Source organism: Varanus komodoensis, unplaced genomic scaffold (assembly GCF_004798865.1).
Source record: "Varanus komodoensis strain SLA01 unplaced genomic scaffold, ASM479886v1 scaffold46_3, whole genome shotgun sequence".
Classification (NCBI taxonomy): domain Eukaryota; kingdom Metazoa; phylum Chordata; class Lepidosauria; order Squamata; family Varanidae; genus Varanus; species Varanus komodoensis.
Genome location: NW_025336044.1, coordinates 1950267 through 1971577, shown reverse-complemented (window position 1 = coordinate 1971577; position 21311 = coordinate 1950267). Strand labels below are relative to the sequence as shown.

Here is a 21311-nt window from a genome sequence, read left to right as displayed (position 1 = left end):
ACCATCAAAAACAAGTGTTATTCTCACTAGGAAGGAAATTGTCTGTTTAAATCCTATACAAGTCGTGAGGATAAAAATAGCCAGCAGGAGCTATTTTGATGTTCTCCAAGACGCGTCATGAGAATTCCCAAATACCACGAATGATTCAGCTCATTGCTGCACTGTATGCTGTGGAAAGGGTAACTGACTTCTCACTGAGGGTGGGCCAAGCCCTAGAAGTAGCACAGGTATTTCAGAGAGCCCCAAACTAGGAATCCTTCAGTCATAATGTAACACCAGGGCCATAGGCTAAAGCAGAGGTAGCTCTCCAGATGTTCTGGCCTACAACTCCCATGATCCCTCACCACTGGCTTTAATGGGAGCCAAAGCACCTGGAGAACTACAAGTTGTCCAAACATGGACTAAAGACCTACAATGCAGGTACTTTGTTCAAGTTTTTACTGCCTGAATGGGATCAAACAACACCCATCCCCCAGATGGAGAGGACTGTGACAAGCTTTGCTGGTTTTGTTCCCATAACTGGTACCTTAGGCAGGCTATCTTCTCCATTTCCTAAATTCAGCCGTGAGCTAAAGAAACTTGCTGAGAAATGCGCTCATGGCTGCAATGAATGCTACCTCACTGTCTGTTGTCCAGAGGGACAGCTGTATGAATCTGTCTCTGCAAAAAGCAGGAATTTGATGGCACCTTAAAGATCAACAAATGGAACCTTGCATCATCATTCATGGTCCCCTATTGATCTAAGAAAGCAGACAGAGTCCATAAAAACTTATGCCAGAATAATTCTGTATGTTGCAGGCACATCCCTGCCCAACAGACCGTGGATAATCACTTGCAGGGACTCTCACACTGAGCTTTAACCAAATGTAAATGTTTAGGGGTATAGAGGTATCAAATGAATGTCCAATCTTGAGTCAGAAAAATGAGACAGCTTTCAGCTCTCAGAAGACGTTTCATGTGGGACTGAGTTGGTCGGGCCACTCCCACTTTGCCTTCCTGATTATCTTTACACCCTGGCTGCGAATTGTCTACAAGGCTTTGCTTTCGCTCTCTAATTAAGATTTCAAACAGGAAAGCCATTTCCTTTCAAGAGCCAGTCGGTGTGGAAAAACAACCCACCATACACTTGTTTAACTCCCCTTTGGCTGTTGGCCGGGAAGGCGACAGCCTTTACCACATCCTGGGGAGAACAAATGCTAAGATGCCTAAACCAAACCTAAATTTTAACATCTTCTCCACTTGTCTGCTAGAGCAATCCAGTGATACTTCATGAAGCAGAAATGAAAGCAATATTACCAGAAAAACCACATTAAAAATTACAAATAACCTCCTTGGGTAATGCCAGCCGTAGGCAGGTGCAATTCAGATAGCAATAGATTAAGAAATGCATTGACACCAAGATCAAATCAAGTATGATCATTTGCAGCCATAAGGTGTAAGATGTGCATGCTGAAGGTCCCAGGATGTTGTGCCTGATGGCTCGACAGAGACATCTACTCGTGAGGAAGAGGCAGGAGCTAACAGTGAGAGTCAGGCACTGGAGCAAGGGGACTTATATTTGAGGCCCAGTGCCCGGACGGCCCCTCTGCAGCCTGACTCTGAGACTTCTGGGCCCTTAGCCCCTGAGCGAATGGCCTCCCTGCAGACTGACGGGGAGGCGTCTGAAAGAGGAGCTGCCTCTCATCCTAGCTCTGAGCTGCCTGAACAAGTTGCCCCACCAGCTCCTGACTCTGAAGCTGCTGAGCAGAGTTCAGGAGAACAAGAAGGCATAACGGGGAATTTGGCAAACGCCCAAATTAGGAGGACTTTAAGGCAACAAGTCCAGTTATGACGACAGGACAGAGGTCTGTCCCACCCACGAACGGAAAGGCGAGACAGGAAGGTCTGATGCCACGTGGTCTCCTGAGGTGGCTCAGAAAGGAGGGAGCAACTGAACTGTAAGGGACTTGTTATTAGAGCTTATCAGTCACATCGTAAATCTTGTAGTGAATAGCAATAAAAGTCTTTAGCTTCACTGCCGGCTGCTGTGTGAGTTAATTGGAGACGTGAGTTATGACCTCACAACACAGGATAAACCCCAAGATCTTTTTTTTTTAAATGATGCTTAGACAACCAGACTGAGCAAAAAAACTAGGCCTCGGTTCAGACAACACGGTCACGCACACTCAAAAGTCGAGTACAGGCTGAATCTGGAAGCCACGGATGTGGGTCTTGACTTGTTGCTAAAACATGGGTTAACGTGTTGTCTGAACCCAAACATGCTAACTAGTGATGGGTAGTTAAACCACAACCAACCCATAAATGAAAATTGTGGTTTGTTATTGGGTTATGAACAAGTGTTTTTACTATGGTGTGTTATCTCAACTGGGTTTATTTATTGAAATCATTTCTGAACTCCATCCAGAGGCTTCCAGCAGTGGGAGCGAGCGGGTGGGGGAAGCAAGGGCAATTCAGATATTTGAAAGCAATATAGCAAAATCAAACATATCATTTAAATAGAATAAAACCAGGCTAAAAATGAAAGGAACAGAACAACAGAAGGGGTGTCTCCTAGTAGCTGAATATCCAGTTAGAAACATTGTGTGGAGGAGGCAGTTTGTAAATGCTTCCAGTCCTTACCAAATCCATGCCAAAAATGATTTTACAACAGCCTTCCTCAACCTGGTGGCCTCTCCATGCGATGGTGCTGGAATTCCCATAATTCCCAGCAAGCAAATTACAGGAGTGGCAGCCCCAACATACCTGGAGGCAGCAGACTGAGGAGAGCTGCGTTATGTATAAGCCAGATTCTCGCAGAGGTGGCTTCCCTTCCCTGAGCTATGCCTCCAGAGACTGCGGGCTGGAGAGTTCTGCAGCTCAGCAAGCTTTCTGAGAAAGTCCTGCCTGCTCTTTAAAAAACTGGCATATGATGGAAGAGAAGGCAACGGAGGTGGATGGGCTAGGGCTCTTCCACTCAAAACCCATTTTTAAGAACTCTTAATGGTATTGTGGCACATGCAGTCACGTGAGTTTTCATGTTTTGCAATTGTCCAGCAGGTGCCTTTGCAAAGGAACATAATGTTTTCTAAGGCACATGTCCTCTTAAATAATCTGCCTCTTCTGGAAGTTAACATATGGTCAATATCAGTGGATTGTCCATACCCATCTGAGAGCTAATGACTAATATCACAACATTGGAAGCATAAACGTTCACTTCCTATCATCCAACTGGGGACCTAAGCACAGTTTCAGTGTTTGAGCAGATAGCACAGAGAATAGATAAAAGCTTTTTTTATTTGTATTTGTAAAATTATCTTTGCTTTGGTGAAATTCACAACAAAAATAAAAATTCAAAATTTTAAATAATTCTGAAAAATACACGGAATTTGCCTTTTTCCAGCAGCTGCCCCCTGAGCTGGCATGTTCGCTATGCCACCCACAACCCCAAGAGTGCCTAGCTCAGATCCCATCAGCCTATAGCTGGAGTTTGGATTTTTTGCCCAGATATAAAATAGTCACATTTGCTTATATTTGAGCCACATTTGCCATTTTGTTACTCATTTTACCTTTTTGGAGAGTCCCTTCTGGAGCTCTTTGCAACCACTTTTTGTTTTAACTACTCTAGATAATTTGATGCCATCAGCAAATTTGACCATCTCAGCTCTCATCCCTAATGCCAGATAATTGAGGAGCTGGTTGAAGTGCTGGTCCCATTACAGACCCCCCTGGGACCCCACTGCTTACTCCTCTCCACTGGGAGGATTTACCATTTATTCCTACCCTTGGCTTCCGCTCCTGCTGAGTGGAAAACTGGATAAAGGGCCAGTTCGCAGAGATCTGAACCTATTTGTGTTCTTCTACACAGCTAAAATGCACCTGGCGACAGTCAGACACTTTCCAGATCCACCCAGCATTACCCTCACCCACTCTCCAAACCCTGCACACAATCAAGGATTTACAAAATCCACGGATGGTCAAGCAAACAGCTGGTGCTCTATCAGAAAATATTTGCAAAGGCAGAGATGCTCCATTTGTAAACAGCAGGATCAAGGAAAACTAAGCTTGAAGCTGGTTTATGCCATTGTCAGATCCTGGTCCTGTCACTTCTGAACAATGTCCTTACTTAGCAGGAACAGTCCCCAGTAAATCATTGCCCCCTATACGGACTCCTGAAGTAGTAGGGTTGGAAAGGGCCAGAAGGCCATTGGGTCCAACCCCTTGCTATTGCAGGAGACAATTTGCAGTAAGAGTAAGTTGGATCTGCAGCAATTTTTTCCATGTATCCTCACCCCCAAGGAAAGTGCTTCTATCCCAGCCAACCAACCATGCCCTTCTCCAGGGCACCATCAAAGGACAGCTGGCCCCATACACTGTACTTGGGAGGCATCTGCCAGGGGTCAGAAGGACTGGACACAAATAAATTTATGGGAGAGGTAAGTGTGGTAAGACAACATTTCTTTGGTAGATTTGGGTGGACAGCATGACCTTTACTCCTGAGGATCATTGCTACTTTCTGCTTCACATGCTAAACATGAATTGCCCACATTGCAATATATGTGACCTGCAGAAACTCTCACAAGAATCCAGGCCTGGTCCTGCAGATTTTATTGCTTCAGAGCTACTTGTGTTATTGGAGGTTGTGGTCAAGGCTGAAGAGCTGCAAGAGCCAACCATTCTTCCTTAATCACTTTGGTTTGGCTCTTGCAATGCACAATAAAAATAAAAGGAGAGACTGGGTGACTGACAGGGATTCCAAAGGACCGCAGGAGAGCCAGATCAGGAGAAGGAAGTGTCTAACGTGGCTCTTCAGAGACTCAGCCTAGCCCAGATGGCAGCTTGGAGGAATCCCTTCCTCAGAACCAGGCACTGTAGATCCCGGAGAGGAACCTCAGGAGGCATTCTGTGCTGCAATTTAGTTCCTCCTTTTCTCAGGAGTAGCTTCCCATCCTTTGCTGAGCCAGGGCTAGGCAAGTAGCCATTGTGGAGAAGAAGTGCCCCAAAAGATTGTCCAGGATCTCCTAGGTTACTTCTCTGGTCTCCACAATCTTTGCCTTTGAGGATGGCCACCTCAGCTAGCTGGGCTGTTGCCTCCAAGGTCAGTGGGGCTCTTCACCCATTGCAGCTGCTCTCAGGAGTGTTCCAGGAGCCTTCTGAGAGCTATCCATGGTTCTGAACTTCATCCCCCTTTATGGGATCAGCTCCCATAAAGTTCAAAAGGAAAGCCTCAGTGGATGGGAAGCCCCATTGAGCAAGAGGCACCAGCTTCCCATGCTCAAAACCAGGTAGCTGATGGCGGGGTGGGAGTGGGGGGGAGGCAGCGCAGCAGAGGTGGTGAAAGCAGGGAGGGTGGCCAGGGGACACCAGCAACGCTGAGGCACCCAGAAGTGTGGCACCAGCCCCACGGCCTGGACTGGCAGCGGCAGCTGCTACGGGTAGAGTGTCCTACCCAACACCCAAGGTGGTCATCTAATTTACCAGAGCCAGGTCAGGGCATGTGATGTCAGACGGGCCTGTCCTCCATTGAGAAACATGGCTGGGGGTTGTCACCTGAGGACTCTGCCTCATGACAGGGACAGAGGTGAAGCCAACCAATCCACCCTCCCCTCTCTCTGGTTTCCAGTACTGGCATGCTCAGTCATTCTCAGGTTATTGGAGGGGTGGGGAAGGTCCTACAATTTCATTTTCAAAGATTAAAAACAGTGGATGCCCCCACATTTTTTCTCAGTGGCCTCATTTCAGGTCCAGTCCTATCAGAGAAGGCACACACTGTTCAGAGATACTTCCTCTAATGTGTAATTAATGCACCAAAGCCCACGAAACCCCAACTCGGTCATCCAACCCTGTCCCCCATGTTCCAGAAGTTAACTTTGGGGTGGGGAGAATGCCCTTGGCCACAAAGGCGCGTGCAAATGCATTCACATGGGTGAACAATATTACCTTCCTATCCTCTGAACCACCAAATTCAGTGCAGCTTATTCTCAGGAAACTGGATTCTGTTCCTTTGTTGAAGGAAAAACCTATGATGGTACACTGCAAATGCAAGCACCAAAAACTGAATAGGAAATAAACAAACATCCTGTGTATCGAGGGGGAACATCAGGGGACAGATATCAAGCTGTAAACCCTAGTGAGAGAACAGGTATGGAAAACAAGATCAGTGGTGCGTGCTAGTAACCGTAAAATGGCCTCTATGAAGTCCAGGAATCAAGGCATCCATCTGCTCGAAGGCAACCTGCGCAGATTTGATAGACTCAGAATCTGGCCCCATGCCATGTCTTTGACATGCACGTGGTGGGCATGTCATGAGCGGAGCTGGCTGGAGCCATGGGTCAGAGTAGATGGCCCTGGAGGCCCCTTCTGACTCATTCTGTTTCTAGGTTTCTGCAGAAAACCGAGGCCTATAAAACCCCAAGAACTGGTTCTCCAGCCTCTTCCTCAAGACCTTCAGCAAGACAGAAGCCCTCCCCAGGAATAAAATTTTATTTATTATGAAATAAAATACCTTTGGATTTCGGAAGTTTCTCCTAACATTCAACTGAACTCTGGAACAAAACCTAATGGGGCCACCAACAGCCACTCAAAGGGTATGTGGAAGAAGGTGAGAAGGAAAGGTGGAGCCATTCTGGCCCTCTTGCTGAAAGACTTTCCCCTTCCCTCCCCATTCACTTTTCCTTGCATGTCTCCTCTTTTTAGATAGCAAACCCGGAAGCTGCCTTAGAAAGCCAGACCCCCAGTCTACCTAGCCCAGCATTGCTGACACTGACTGGGATCACACAATTTGCTGTGCCATGTTGGCTTATAAGCAGTGTTGGATTAGCACAGAATCATGGAAGAGCAGAGTCGGAAGGGGCCAGAAGTCCATCGGGCCCAATCCCTGCTGTCTCAGTCCTTGTCAGAAGGTGCTATGCTTGGATAAGCCATAGCTTGCAGTGCGGATTCTTTGGTCCAGGAGCCTTTTTGACCAGGGTGCACCATAACAATGCTGCGTGTAAAAAAGAAATCAACAAAAATCTGGTTTCCTGTAACTTAAGCGCAGTAAGTTCTAGGCCTGCCTTACGCCTCCGTCAAGAACAAGTGTTTGCTCTCCTTTGTGCCCAGACCTTCCAGCCTGCCCTCAGGCTTCTCTTCCCCCAGCTGAACACACTCGTCTTCCTGTAACTTTTCCTCTTACGGCTTGTTCTCCATACTTCTCACCATCGTCAGTGCCTTTGTTGGACACCTTCCAATTAATCTGTACCATTGTGCTTTGTAAACCATCCTGAGACTTAAGGAATGAGTTGGTCTATAAAAACTTTGAATGAATGAATGAATTCATGAATTCATGAAGCGTGGCACTCAGACCTCGCTGGGAATCCAGAATCAACCAACATGCAGGTAAGGAGCCCTCCATATACAGCCCTCCAAAAGAAAAAGCTACCCATGGCACATCCAGTTTACTAACTCTATAGATTGAAATGCTTTAAAAATAAAAATGGGTAGGTTGAAAATGTTTAATACACATAGATATTAAAATGATTTTAAAATGTGATTTTTTTAAATTTTTTTTTGTAGAAAACAGTTTCGGACACAAATCAGAGCATGCAAGAACACTTACAAGTTGACGTGTAACCCCTCAGAAGCATGTGAAGAACATGGGCGCCTGGAGGTTGATGTTCATTTAGCTTTCAGCCCATTCTTCTGAGGGCCAGATACATATTTACTGTCCATTCTCCCCATACCATTCAGAGTAGGGAAAGAGGCAACCAGTACTTAAGCAAGCAGGGTGCCCCTTGAATGCCCAAACCAGAGCAGAATGCACAGAAAAGGAACCCTGCTGGGAGCACAAGCTCTTTCTGTATTTTATCCTGGAGAATTGGTCTCGAAATGAGTCCTGCTTGCAACTTCTGGGTGCCCCACCAGTCGCCGCATTCTGAGGACAAAAGCGCAGGCTGCTCCTTGTTACAAAACATTTCCAACACGTTCGGCACCCTTCGTTTACCAAAGAACAGGAGCGGGAGGGAAAGCCTTCTTCCTGGTGCTACGGTTTCACTGTGCACTGCGCCAAGAGGTGCAAACATGTTCCGATGAAGTCGCCTAAGGCAACACCCACTGTGCCAGTGCCGGCTGTCCAAGACTTTAGGGCACAACCCAAGCAGGGGTTCCCAGCTGGAGGCTGGAAGGCAAAGCGAAGTCCCAATAAAGCTGGGACCACCCTTAAGGGGCAACAGCTTAAGAAATACTTGGCCGTGCTTCTAGTGCCACTGGAGAGAGCTTTTCCAGGAGAAGCACAATGTTCCAGGACTGGTGGTGTTCCTCCGGGTGAGGATTTCTTCAAACTCTGAGCAACAGGATCAACACTATGCTGACCATTTTCAGATCCATCCCCTTGCCTACTCCCAAATAGAATTAAAGAGGATACAGATTTGTAGCTTCTTATGCATCTTTATGTTGAAACCAGACTTCAGCAGAATGAGAGGACCTCATATGGGCACCCCAGGAGATGCTCCTACCTTAACCCCGAGTTCCCCGCTTAAACAGCAGGGGTCTTAGAAAAGGAGAAAGTGCCAATCACTAATCATGGCTCACCTTGCAAACCAAGACAAACTCAGTGGGCCTCACAAGGAGGGATTTCTTTGCCCAAACCATTCTTCAAGCTTCAGTTCCCCCACCTGACATGCTTAGATTTCTCTCCTCTGGATAGACACCTGGTTTCCTAATAAGTTCCCCATCCTAAACATGTTTTTGCGTACTGACATGTTCCACTCATTCCATGGAACTTTTTTCTGAGCAAGGATGTTTAAGGCTGCTAACATAAAATTGATTTGCATGCGCCGCACAACAACCTGGTACATCCCCTCCTGCATGGGCCACTGCATCCACACACCAACCAGAAGCACATCATCAGTTGAGCCTTTATTTCCTAAAGTCAAAACCTTTGCAAAAATTCAGGTGCACCCCAAAATAAATAGAACTAATCACACTGGCAAATACATTTACCTGAAATGGCATAGCTGATGCACACAGCAAATTAAAAAGGAGGTTAAAGAGCAAGGAAAGATAAAGGGGTACATAATAAAGCCATCACTAATCCAGGACAACTGCATGACCATTTAAAACACTCTCTAATTAGAGACTTTTGTACACATCCTTGCAGCAGACAGAGGGGGAAAGGGGGGATTCTGTAAGCTGTCAGCCACTTTTCTGGGGTCACGCACAAAGAAAACTAGTAACTCAGGGAGAAAGAAGGCCTCTTTTCACATGGAAAGTGACCACAACAGTATAAACCTCCCCCTGATCATTCCTCCGGGTATGCAGGTTTGTACATGAGAAGCTTTAGGTTCCCCCTTCAAGAGTGGCCAACTTTTGAATGGGACTTTGAGCAGCCCTTTGAACTGCAGCAACAAGAGGGTAATAATGAAGCCTTAAAATGTTTCTCCGTTCTTGGATATCAAGCTGCTGTTGCATGCATAAAATCCGGACTCACTGGGGGCATTTTACTCCTGACAAGCCAGCTTTCTACATGCAGTGCAAAGTTCTGAGTTTGCCAAGATACCATCTTTGCTTCCTCTTAGTCATTAGCTCCAGCAACAATTGCTACATAGAATGTGGAATAAATGGCATATACTTAAGAGAATTTGCAGGGGAAATCTGGTCTCTGAGTCCAGAGTTGGCCAACAATCCCTAAGAGTACACCCTGGGGCCTGGGGAAGAACCCTGCTTGAGCAAGCAGGGGCGAAGGGGTGGAGAGATGCAATGCGTTTTCTTTTGCCTACACAAGCAGTTACTCTAACCCCATAATATCTCCTTAGCAATAAAGTTACAAAGATCGGAAGGAACCATCTCGCTTTTTCAGAAGCAATCTAGCTCTGTATTAAATCCTATAAACCCCCAAAGGGTGCCCAAGCATCTCCTTGCAAAGGAGAGACTTCTGAAGGGCATTCTGAGCTTGATGGGCTATCAGTTCACACCTGGTTTAGTCAGAGACCCACAAGGAGGGCTTGCCAAGCAGGGGCTCCAAAGTTGCCCATTCGTAGTCACCTCTAGTCTCCTACACCATGGTGAATTTCTATTTAATTTGTACTTATTATTTCTGAGCATGCATCTCTTCATATTAGCATATGCAGATGTTATGCTAATTGGCACGCTCTGCTTTGGTGTTGCATTTCTTTTTTGCAGTGCATTGGCAACAGCCCCACAAGAAATTCCTGGCCACAAGCTGTAATATGGTGGAGGACCTGGGTTGGCTTTATGGACCCCCACAGTGGATTAAACCCCGGCTTTTGCATTCTACTCTCCATTCTGCAACATAGGTGCAAGGATTCTGACATTTTCTTGATTCTGACATTTGCTCCTTTGAAGCCGACATCTCTCAGTCAATTGTCGAAAGAGCATCTCCTAAAAGAATCATCTCGAAAGATTGGTGTGGGTGTGCTTAATGTTCACCTGACTCATGCAAAGCCCTTCCCCAGGCTTGCAAATGTAGTACGTTGAGTAGCCGGCATTACTCACCCAACAGCTGCTGCTTTGGGGTTCTGCTTATACAGTTTATGTTCTTTCCTTGAGGAAAAAAAATAGCCACAGGACCTCAAAGCAGCTTGCTGACTCTTTTAGGATGGAATGCACAGAATAAATATTTCCATCAATAAGCTGCTTTTAAGCAACACAGCTCTTTAACAGAAGCTGTAAGAAACTTGGTGCTTCCTTCTTCGGGTCACTAATATGGCAGACATGATGCAGGCAGGCTAACAATCGGCCTAGCAAAGGGCTGGCCAGAAATTCAAGACTGGATCTTGTCCTAACTCCTCCATCAAACCACAAAGCCAAAACTGACCACTGAAGTCCAACAGGAGACAACACCCAGCACATGACTCTGAAATATCTTGGCCTAATCTTATCCTGGAAGGCAATGGAGCAAATACATTTGAATAAGCATGTAAATATACCAGCTGCACTTGTCCATAAATCCACAAAATTTTATTTGCTTCCACCCTGCAAGCCCTGCTAATCGGGATTGCTCATCATCCATCTCTCTAAAGGCACAAACATTTCCTGTTCCTGGAGTCCCCAATGTTTAGAACACCTTGTCTGCTTAATAGCAAGGAAAGGATGATGTGTGACAGAGAAAAGGAAAAACAAAGAGAAACTATTCATTCTGTTCTTTATTCGCATTTAAAGAGACAGCGATTCACTGGGCCGGTCAAAGGCAAGCTGCATTCACCCAGTAAGCTAACCTAGTCTTCAAAATGTGTTCATCTTCTTGCATTACTGGAGGACTTTGCACACCTCAAGTGTGAGCTGCATGCACACACGTGTGCGACAACAAACCCAAACCCACTTCTACATCTGAAGAGATTTGGTGCATAATGCGTATCATGTTTCATTTCCAGGTTCAGTTGAAAGGCTTGGCATCGCACTCTCTCATCCCTCATGGTTTTGCTGTTTTGGCACAGGCCGTCAAGTTGCCTCCAACCTACGGAGCCCCTTTGAACGAAAGCCCTCCAAATGCCCTGCTCTAAATGACCCGCCCAGCTCCTGTAAGCTCAAGGCTGCGGCTCCCTCACGGGCTCAATCCACCCTCCTCCTCTTCCTCTGCCCTCGGCTTGCCCAACACGTTCACCATCCCCAGTGAGTTTCGCCTTCGCACGTTCAACAACTTCAGTTTTGTCGCTTGTACTTCCAGGGAGAGTTCTGACTTGATCGGGTCTAGGTCCCACCTGTCTGTCATCCCGTCAGTCCAGAGTCCCCACAAAGCTCCCTTCCAGCACTGGAGTGCAAATGCGTCTGTGCTCTTCCTGCCAGCCTTTTTCGCACGCATACCTTGTGATCTCAAATGCAATAATGTGGATGATCTTGGCCTTGGTCTCCAGGGGAACATCCTTACACTTGATCATCTTTCCTGGCTCCTTCACTGCCGGCCCCTCCAGGTCTCAGTCTTCTTCTAACTTCCTGCATGCAGTCTCTATTCGAATAGGTAGAAGCACACAAAATCTTTCACAACTTTGGTTTCTTCATTGTTGACCTTAAAGTTGTGCAATACTTCTGCAGGCATGTTTTGTGTTCTTCTTGTTCAGTTGTAGTTCTGCTTTTGTACTTTCCTCTTTCACTTTCATCAGGAGGTCGTTCAATTCACGGCTGCTTTTTGCCAGCAATATGGTACCTCCTGGGAAGGTTCTTCGAAGGACTCCCCGTGCACTCATACCAGCCTACCCAGACTTTTGGATGGCCACTAAGAAAATTTAGATTAGCCACTGGGAGCATATACTTCCAAGGGTGTCTTCTGCAACTCTTTCTAAAAGCTCTGTTCAGCTTCCTCTTCTTGATTTTTTCCCACCACTGTTACAATTATTGGCGGTTTGCTGCCTTTTAATCAAATGTTGCTTTGTTTTCACTTTTTTTAATCATTCAAGCAGCCTAACTCCTAACGGCAGGATAAACCTAATTTAATGGTATAGCATAAAGACCCATTTCTTGTGGCTTGCACTGCACACTTTCAAGTATAAAGCAACTCATACCTTGCATGAACTTTCATGGGGCACGAAAAGCAATCACATAAACTGGGCAGCCAACTATCACAGAACAGACGAAAACTAAGAGCAGCCGAGCTGGATCAGAGCAAAGGTCCATCTGGTCCCACACTCCGTCCACAAGGAAGCCAGCCAGCGGCACAGGTGCAAGACCTCCTCCTTCCCAAGCCCAGTAAGATCTGAAATCCAGAAAAACTGTGTAAGGGAAGGTGGCTCCAAAGCGGCTTATCAACAATGGCATGCCATGTCAGCCGCTTGAGTCCGCTGTGCAGGCCATTTGCCTGGAAGGAAGATTTGTTCATACGACGAGCCGATCCCTCCTGGCACCAGGGCCCATTTTATGCAACAACCACACAATAGAAACTAAACAAGATTAGATGTAGTATACATTCTACCATGCGGTCATCATCATCATCCATCATATAGACCTTTCTATATCACCCATAGTCAAAGTGCTCTGGGTGGTTCACAGCATTTAAGTCACCCATGCAGGTCTCAACCAGGCCTGATCCTGCTTAGCTTCCAAGGTTAGGTAGGATCAGGTAATTCAGGCTATATGAAGGTTAAGACAGCCCTACTTTCCAAGACCACGTGGAATCCACGCAGCAGTGCCCCAGTGCCATGTCATGACTGCTACAGAGGCCCAGAAATTATAACACGTGATTGACAGAAGCAGCAAGTTGCCATGCGAGAGAAACCACCACACATTTTCAGCAGTGACTTATTTTGGCTTAAAATGGGTTGACAAGCTTCGGTGTGCCTGATATCACTGCCCCATCAGAAGTACTCCAGGCTCTCGGCGTGCCCGTCCTCTCATTACCGCTCACGCAAAAGCTCCCCATTCCCTTTTGTTGCTGGATTGGTGGCACAGTTGCACCTCCGTGATGTCCAAACCAACGATCACGCCAAGGCAGTTTGCAACCCAAGTCATGCATCTGCTTGCAAAGTCTCTGCAGCGAACCGTGGTTGGCAAACCTGCCAGAGCACCATAATTAGCTTCTGAAAGGGAAAAGGAAAGGGGAAATTTGCACATGCAGGAAGAGAAGAGAAACAGGGAGTACATGAGTCAACAGAGCTCTCCTGATCTCCCTGTGGTCACAGGACCAGCAACACTGTATATCCACCAAGCCATAAAATCTAAGCAACATATGTGTGTGCAGATAAACACACACACAGCCATGACGCGGCTGCCACCGCCGCTTCCTCCTCCTCACAACCAAGAAGTTTGAATCAAGTCAATTACGAAAATTAATCTCCAAGCCAAATCAAACAAGCATGTGCTTGAGCTGGAATTTGCCAGCTTATCCTTGAAACCCAATACCTGCAGTTCATCATTTAGGAGTTTCTGGACTGCTTTAACTATTTGGCTACCTTGGAGCATGATTTCAGCTGGTGCTGATGGCGCCTCCATGACACCTCCAACTGGTTCTTGCCTGTTTTCTTCGGGTGTTTATCTGAGGACTTGTGGCCATCTGGCCCTTTTGGCCTACAAGTCCCATCAGCCCCACCAAGCACAGCCAACTGGGTGGGATCATGGGAGATGTGGGCCAAGTGATCCAGGGGACGACAAGGTGCCCACCCTTGGGAGAGAAGGGAGAAGAAATGGAGAAGGAGGGTGGCAAGATGCGGAGGAGGAGGAGGGCGCTCCTGGACTTCAGGGCAGGTCTGCAGAGGGGCTGTTTTGGAAGGCGCAGTCTGTCTTTTCTTCATTGCACACTGTGCCCTGCCCACATCCTGTCCTGGGCAGGATGGCGACTCCTTGCCCCAGGTCACCCTGAAGAGAACATGAACCCACTGAGGTGGGTTAGAAGTTGAAGGCTAAGACTGGGAGGTCGGACCCAGAAGGGCTGAAATGAAGACACCAGAGGCTTAGGGGTCTTTAGATCCATCTGGTGCCCCCAGACCCCCTGGATTGCATCTCCCAGCAAGCCCAGCCGTGGCTGGGGGTGATGGCTTCCATTGCACCACCTGCAGGAGGTACCAAATGGAGACAGGTTGCACTCTTCTCCTGAAAAGGCCTTGATGAGAACCAATTAAAGGCAGGAGCATTTGGTTCATTTGCTGGACTTCGTTTCGTCTCCTTTTCGGTTCAAAACAGGACATTGGCAAAAAGGCGATCCAAATCAGGGTAGCCAATCCCCACAAGAGACCTTCGTGAGAGGTTCTAAGGACTGTGCACAAACCTGGAGGGAGCACTTTCCCTGGGAGAAGACTGACCAGGACGGGGAGCTCCAAGGGCAGCTTCTCCTAACCTAGTGCCCCCCCAGCTCTTATTCCGGGGTCAACCAGGCAGCCACTTCCAAACTGCCCCAAGAAGATGATAAAGAGAATGGGGCTTTGCAAAGCATCTGCACAGGCCACAATATGTGCACAGAGGCGATCTCAGAAACAGTGGCAGCTATCGAAATGAAAAATGCAACGCATCTCACCACAGCAGAAATGCCTGCTTATCACACATCTATCTTGCCTCTTTCCCCCTCCCCCAAGGAGCCCATAGTGGCTTGCACAGTGTGTCTGATTGCTGTTAGCCTCCGGGGACCCAAAGGCACTCAGTGAACCTCATAGCCAATTCACGAGGGGACTCTCCTGGTCCAGTGCTCTAACCATTACACCACACTGCTCTCCACAATACTTCATACTGATGGCAGCTCGCTTTCCCTTCTGGTGGAAATAGATCATCTTCAAAGGTCTATGGAAGCCACTGTGGGGTCCTTACAAGAGGAAAACCGGTGGAAATTAAGCATAATAAATGCACCATGATAACAAGTAAAGCAGAGCTGCACCTCCAAACAGAGGACTGGCATCTGCAAAAGCAAGCAGGTGTCAACTAATGCTCGAAAGACGCGTGGCATTCAGGTAACAGCCACGGAAAAGTTGGCAGAGGATGGTCCCTGCTGCTCCCAGGCCTGCAATAACCCTTCCTGTACAAAGTCAGCTGCAAGGAGAGGGAGAGAAAGAAACCCAGCTCTGTCCCAGCTGTGCCGCGGTGGCTGGGACCATTTCTGCAGCACACAACTCTTCGAACAGCTGTCCAGAAGTGATACGGGTAGAGGCCTGAAGTGGCTGTGAGCACCACTCCTCGCACATGGATTAGGTGACTGCGTCCTGACAGCCTGGAAGCTGGACTCACAAGGTGGCAGCACCTTGGGTGAATCCAGCTCTAGGGTGAAGAGCAGCTGCGGGGGCCGCGCTAGCTGCAGAAACTGCACTCTGGTAATAACGTGATCGTCTGGCTTCGCTTTCCTTGCTCCCTGCCACCAGAAACTTTCCATAATGCTCCTTGCAAATTGCTTCACTGGGGGAAAATGCTCTAGCTCAGCTTTCCCCAACCTGGTGCCCGCCAGGTATGTTGGACTACAAATCCTATCATGCTGGCAGGGGGACAGGAGGTGCAGTGGAGTGTGGTGGTCAGAGTGCTGAACTGGGACTTGGAAGATCAGGGTTCTGGTCCCCGCTTGGCCATGAAGGGCAACTTTGGGCCAGTCACTCGCTCTCAGCCGAACCGACCTCACAAGGCTATTGGTGTGCAGATAAAGCGGATTGCTCACAAGAGGGAAAAAGCAGGATAGGAATGCAAGGTGGGAATCAACAACAACAACAACAACAACAACGCATCTGATGAAATGGGTTAGAGCCAAGGCTTGCCATAACCAGAGTGTTAATCTTTAAGGGACCACAAGCCTCTTGCTTGGAGTCAGTTGCTTTTGCGACCACTGACTAACACAACAATCCTTTGCAAAGGGCCCCCCTGAACCAGCTTCCCGAGCAGCGCAAAGCACCTCCCCAACAGCCCCACACAAGTGGCACAACTGTAAACTTGCCCCAGTTAAGAATATACCATTTCCGTGAAAAATGATTGCACCCTGAAGGTAGAGCCCGATAAGAGAGGCCTCTTGCGCAAGAAGCCCGGTAAATAATGCATTCCAGGATAGAATCTGGCATCCGGCCACTGGTTTGTATTCCCAGGAAGAGGTATGGTGCGTGCGTGCCGAGGAGGGTGGAGGAGAAAGGGAGAGGCACCAAGGGTGGAAACACAGAAGAGCAATCAGTTAAAGTGATGCACAGTCTAAATGCTGCACAATCCCACAAAGTCATAATTTCAGGGGGACTGATTTAGTAACCTCCCGTGCCGTTCAGTGTAACAAACTGCCAGGCAGGTAGGTAGGTCTCCGCAGACACACAGCCCTAATCCTCAATGCACGATCAGATCAGATCAGATCAGATCAACTGGGGTGCCGGGGGAGAAAAAACTCCAAGCTTTAGCCTTTTGTTGGCATAACTTCTCCCCCAACTCTTGCTAACAAGTCAAGCAGGCCAATTATGACCCCACAATGGCAGAAATTCAATTCGGTTCCCACAAATGTGCAGCAATTTAGCTCACGAAAAAAGCGACTTCCTGCTGGTGAAAGCCTGGTGGTTGGTGGAAACAGCTGTGGCATGGAAAAGGTGACGTTCCCAGGACAGAGGCCAGAAATCGGCAAGGGGTGCCACACACGGGCCTGATCCCTTGACGTTCTCCGGGGGCCTGCTCTGCATTTTCAAAAGTCCACGTCCCTAAGGGTGGGATCCACAGCTGCCTAGGAATGCTCGGGGCTGCAGGACCTTCTTCTGTGCCCTCACGCATCAGCCTGTGCCCTTACCCACCTCTCCCTCACCTGGTGCTCCAACGCCAGGCTGGCTGTCCAACCTGCCCCCGATCAGCATCCTGGCTGGGGCGGATGGAAGTTGGAGGAGGGCACTGGGCTGGGGAGGCTGCTCTCAAGACCCAAAGGTGCCCCATTCCACATGCTCAGAGTTGCTCTCAACTGTAGGGCAGGCTAGACAGAAGAGGCCGGCGATTCACATGCTGGGCTAGGACTCTGGAGAGCCCAGTTCGAATCCCTGTGAAGCTCACCAGGCCGCGTTGTACTAGCCACTGACTCAGCCTATCCTACCTCACAGGGTTGTTGTGAAAACAAAACCGAGAGGGCAAGGGGTTGTATTTTGGCTTGGCTATAAATACAATAAATCAATATTATATTTATTATTGTATCAAAATTGTTGGCTGTAAATACAAAAATCAGAAAGGGATCCTGGTCCTCCTTTACCCTGCTTTCAATCTTCAGGTGTCTTTCGGACAGCCAAAGATGCATCCTTGATCCATTCCTCCAGAGAAACTTAGCGGAACACTCTTTTTTTTAATTCAGGTGACTGTATAAATAATGATGAATGAATGTTCAAGCACGAGAACAGCCTATAATTCCCAGCCAGTTTCCATCTCCCCTGTCCAAATCAGGCCCTGAGCTAACTAGACAGAACTATCCTACGTTTAGTTAGACTAACTATACCTGTGAACCGCCCAGAGGGCCCAGGGGCTGCAGCGAGGTAGAGAAGCGTCATAAACAAACAGGTGCTGCCTGCACCACTTCCATCCCTGGCCCTTCCACCACAAAAAATCTCCAGTGCTGGGCAGTGGTGCAGCCAGCAGCCCTCCCACCCTCCAAAGCAGCAGACGACCCTCGTCACAGCAGAAAGACCCATTCTTTTCCCATTGGGTTCCCCTTTCCGCAAGCTCGGGGCCTTGCAATCGTTCGGACCTCGGGGCTCCGATCTGGTGTGCTGATTGTTCGCTGCCACTGCTCGAACTTGGCAAGAAGGTGGGATCAGCATCAAACATGGGGCTGCAGCAGAAGCGTAGGGAGAGACGTTTCAGGGCCCACCAGATCTCCGGCGGCCTGGCTAGGCTTGGGACAAGGAGCAGCCCATGGCCCCCAGTGCTTCAGGACGACTGGTGGGACCCTCACACAGCTCAGCTAAGCACAACCAAGGTGGCATTCAATTCCCCAGCACGCCACTTCCACCAGGTGAGCGCATCCCATTCCGCCGGCCTGAAACTGGCTCAGGATGGTGAACGCATTACCCCAAAGTGGTCACAACAGCAACTGCTGCCCTTTACCGTCCGTTATCAGAGAGGAGCAGAACCCACAGTGCAGGGTCCCTTCCCACCAGCAGCCCCACCTCCCAAGTGCAGCATGCACTTGGGAGCACTTGACTCCGAGACCGTACGGCGCCTCCAGGGAAAATCTGGAAGATCCAGATCCCTAACCCCTGCCCACGTCACACCAGGGTTGCCAAATCTCAAACAGGCCAGTGTGCTTGTGCCCTCAAGGCAAGATCCGTGAAATCTACCTCCAGGCCTTTGTGCTTTTGCATCATGCAAACACTGCACATCGGACTGGGATAAAAAGGCACAAAAGGGGTGTCCTGGCTAGCCAGCCGTCCTGTCTGCCTTCAAGCACAACTAAAGTGGTGGGGAACCCTTCACCTGCTGGTTGCCCAGGTTTTAGGAATGATTGAAAGCCCAAATCGGGCTGGTTTAAAGATAAGAAGGCGGAAAGCTGACAAATGGCTTGAGTCAAAACTACCTTCTCTTGCAGAAGCTTGACGGCACCGTGCATCCCATCAACGGCTGTGCCGGAGAGCGAACTCCACCGCCCCCCCCCCCCGCACCGTCTAGCTAAGTGAGACACGGGACGAGGGTTTTGTCCCGCATATCCAGGTCGTGGAACTCCCTCCCACGCATGTTGGCTCGCTCTTAATGTCACTTAGGCACGTTATAAAGGCCTTATTATTTCACAGGGCATTTGGTTTGAACGCACTTCACCACTCAATGATTAGGTCTGGCTCTTTAGCACCATACTTCCACAGTCCTTGTGTAATGCTTTATATAATGGAGCTGTGAGTCACCATTCTGGACCAAAAGGCTGGGTGCAATTTATTTTTTATGAGCAGACAATTTAAAACAAAAGAAAAGGGAAATTGCTTTAAGGTCCTTCCACACACTTTTGCCATGGCAGCCAACTGGGCACCGTGTGGATTTCTTCAGAATCACAGTGAGCCTGGAGATCCCAATATTTACCCGTGAATTTCCACTTGAGAATCGCATCATGTGCCAATCAGCCCAGCCCTCTGGCTAGGACATGGCTCCTTTCCATGCCATCTCTGCTGAGGAAAACCTGTGGGACAGACAAATCTCTCCAGCAGAAGAACTAGTTTGACAAATTGGGGAGCACTGTCCCAAGCTAGAACCCTTATTACAGGGCACCCCCAACCTTTTCATGGCTCTGGGAGGCTGCATGAGCACATGCACTGTGAATGGAGTTAATTAAACCCTGCTTGCTTTTATTTTATTTATTTTTTATTTTTTAATTTATATCCTGCCTTTTTCCTACAAAGGGCTCAAGGCAGCTTACATCTCCTCCTCCATCTTATCTCTTTTACAGAGACTCTGAGCCTCGATCCCGGCCCCAGGCTCAGCAAGACTGCCTACTGGCCACAGCAGGCTGGCACTCTGTGCAGCATCACAGATTCGAGAAACCAGCCATTAGAAGTTTTGCCCAGAATGGAAATAAGCATCTGTTGCCGGTTTAGATCTCTCTGTTCATCGAGGCTGGTTAAAAAAGAGCTGAATCAGAAATGGATGCAGAATGAGCAGACACCTCCAATTTTAGTGGGAGCTTCGAGATAAGGAAGAACTTCTTAAAACAGCATGTAACTGTGGAACTCATTGCCACAAGAAGTAGTGGTGGCCACCAATTTCAAAGGGAGAAAGTGATGGAAGACAAAGTTTCTAATGGTTACTAGTCCTCATGACTGGGTGTTACCTGCGCTGTCAGAGGCGGCATATTCAGCCACATCAGTTGCTGGGAAACTTGGGCAGGAGGAGCTGTTGAACTGTTTAAAGGAGCCTGCGGGGAGCTGGTTGGCCACCGTGAGGGCAGATAAGAGCCGACCCAGCAGGTTCTTATGCTAACATGCCCGCAGATGGACTGGGGGATCAGCCAGGCAGCCGGATCCTCACCTGGAGGCAGAACGAAGCCCGGCTGCACGTCACGCCCACCCGCCGCGAAGCCTGCTGGAGCGATCCTAAGACCAGGCGGCGGCAAAATGAGCCTCGCCCGGGAGTCGCGCCAAGCGACTCGGAAGGCGCTTTCCGGGCACCGACGGACGGCAACCGCTCGCCCGCAGCACCCACAGGCCGGCTCCCAGCCGCCTTCCAGGGCCCGATCCGCTGCTACCGCACCTGCTCGATTTTCCGCGAGGAGGAGCCCCCCAAACTCTCCTCGCTCCGCTTTCGCCCAGCCTCCCAAAGGTCCCCACGCTGCCCGAGCTCGGCTCTCCAACGCGCCCCTTCCCTCCCTCACCGCCTGCTCAGAGTCAGGCTCCTCACTCCAGGCAGGGATTGGGGCCGCGAGGAGGACCTTCTGCAGAGACTTCCCCCAACCCTCCTCTCTCCCTCCCCACGCCCCAAAGCGCCCTCCTGGAGCTGCGCTCGCAGCGGGCGCATCTCTGGACGTACCTGCCGGGCGCCGGCCATGCGCGCTGCTGTGCCCACATGGGGCTCGTCTCCGAGCGTGGAGCGCCCTCAGCCTCTTCCCCGGGGTTCCCGAAGCCCCCGATCCGCAGAGAGAAGGGCGACAGGCGGCCAGCGGAGCCGGGAAGGTGGTGCCAGGCAAGAAAGGGTGCCAGGGAAGCGCGCCGTCCCTCCCGCGGGAGCTCCACGGCGGAAACCGACTCGGAGACCGGGAGTGCAACGCAGTCCAGCAGCTGCTGCTGCGCTTGTTTTAATTGCTCTTTCCTGTAAGAAACTTTCTACGGCTCGGGTTGGCCCAGGAGCCCCAGCCCCGCCCCTTCGCTTCGGCGCTGCCTTCTCTTTAAAGCAACAGAAGCGCGGAGGAAACGCGGCTCAAGCATGTGCAGAGCGCTGCGCTCTCCCTGGGGTGACCGCAGCCTCCGTCCCAGCGAGCACGGCTTCCTTTAAGGGCCTGAGGGAGGACAGGGCTCCCACGT

General features: G+C 49.2%; 1 protein-coding gene across 2 annotated transcripts in view; it reads right to left on the bottom strand.

Annotated features, from left to right (window-relative positions):
- Positions 1–20932, bottom strand: part of MCTP2 (multiple C2 and transmembrane domain containing 2) — a 124550-nt gene extending 103618 nt beyond the window's left edge. The window contains exon 1 of one of the 2 annotated variants that reach the window (XM_044445060.1): positions 20821–20932. In XM_044445060.1, coding sequence (XP_044300995.1) covers positions 20821–20838 — 18 coding nt within the window. In that variant the 5' untranslated portion in view covers positions 20839–20932. Of the gene's footprint in view, positions 1–11775; positions 11830–20820 lie in introns of those variants that run through there. The other variant, XM_044445061.1, reaches the window with a different exon arrangement.
- Positions 20933–21311: the final 379 nt, after the last annotated feature.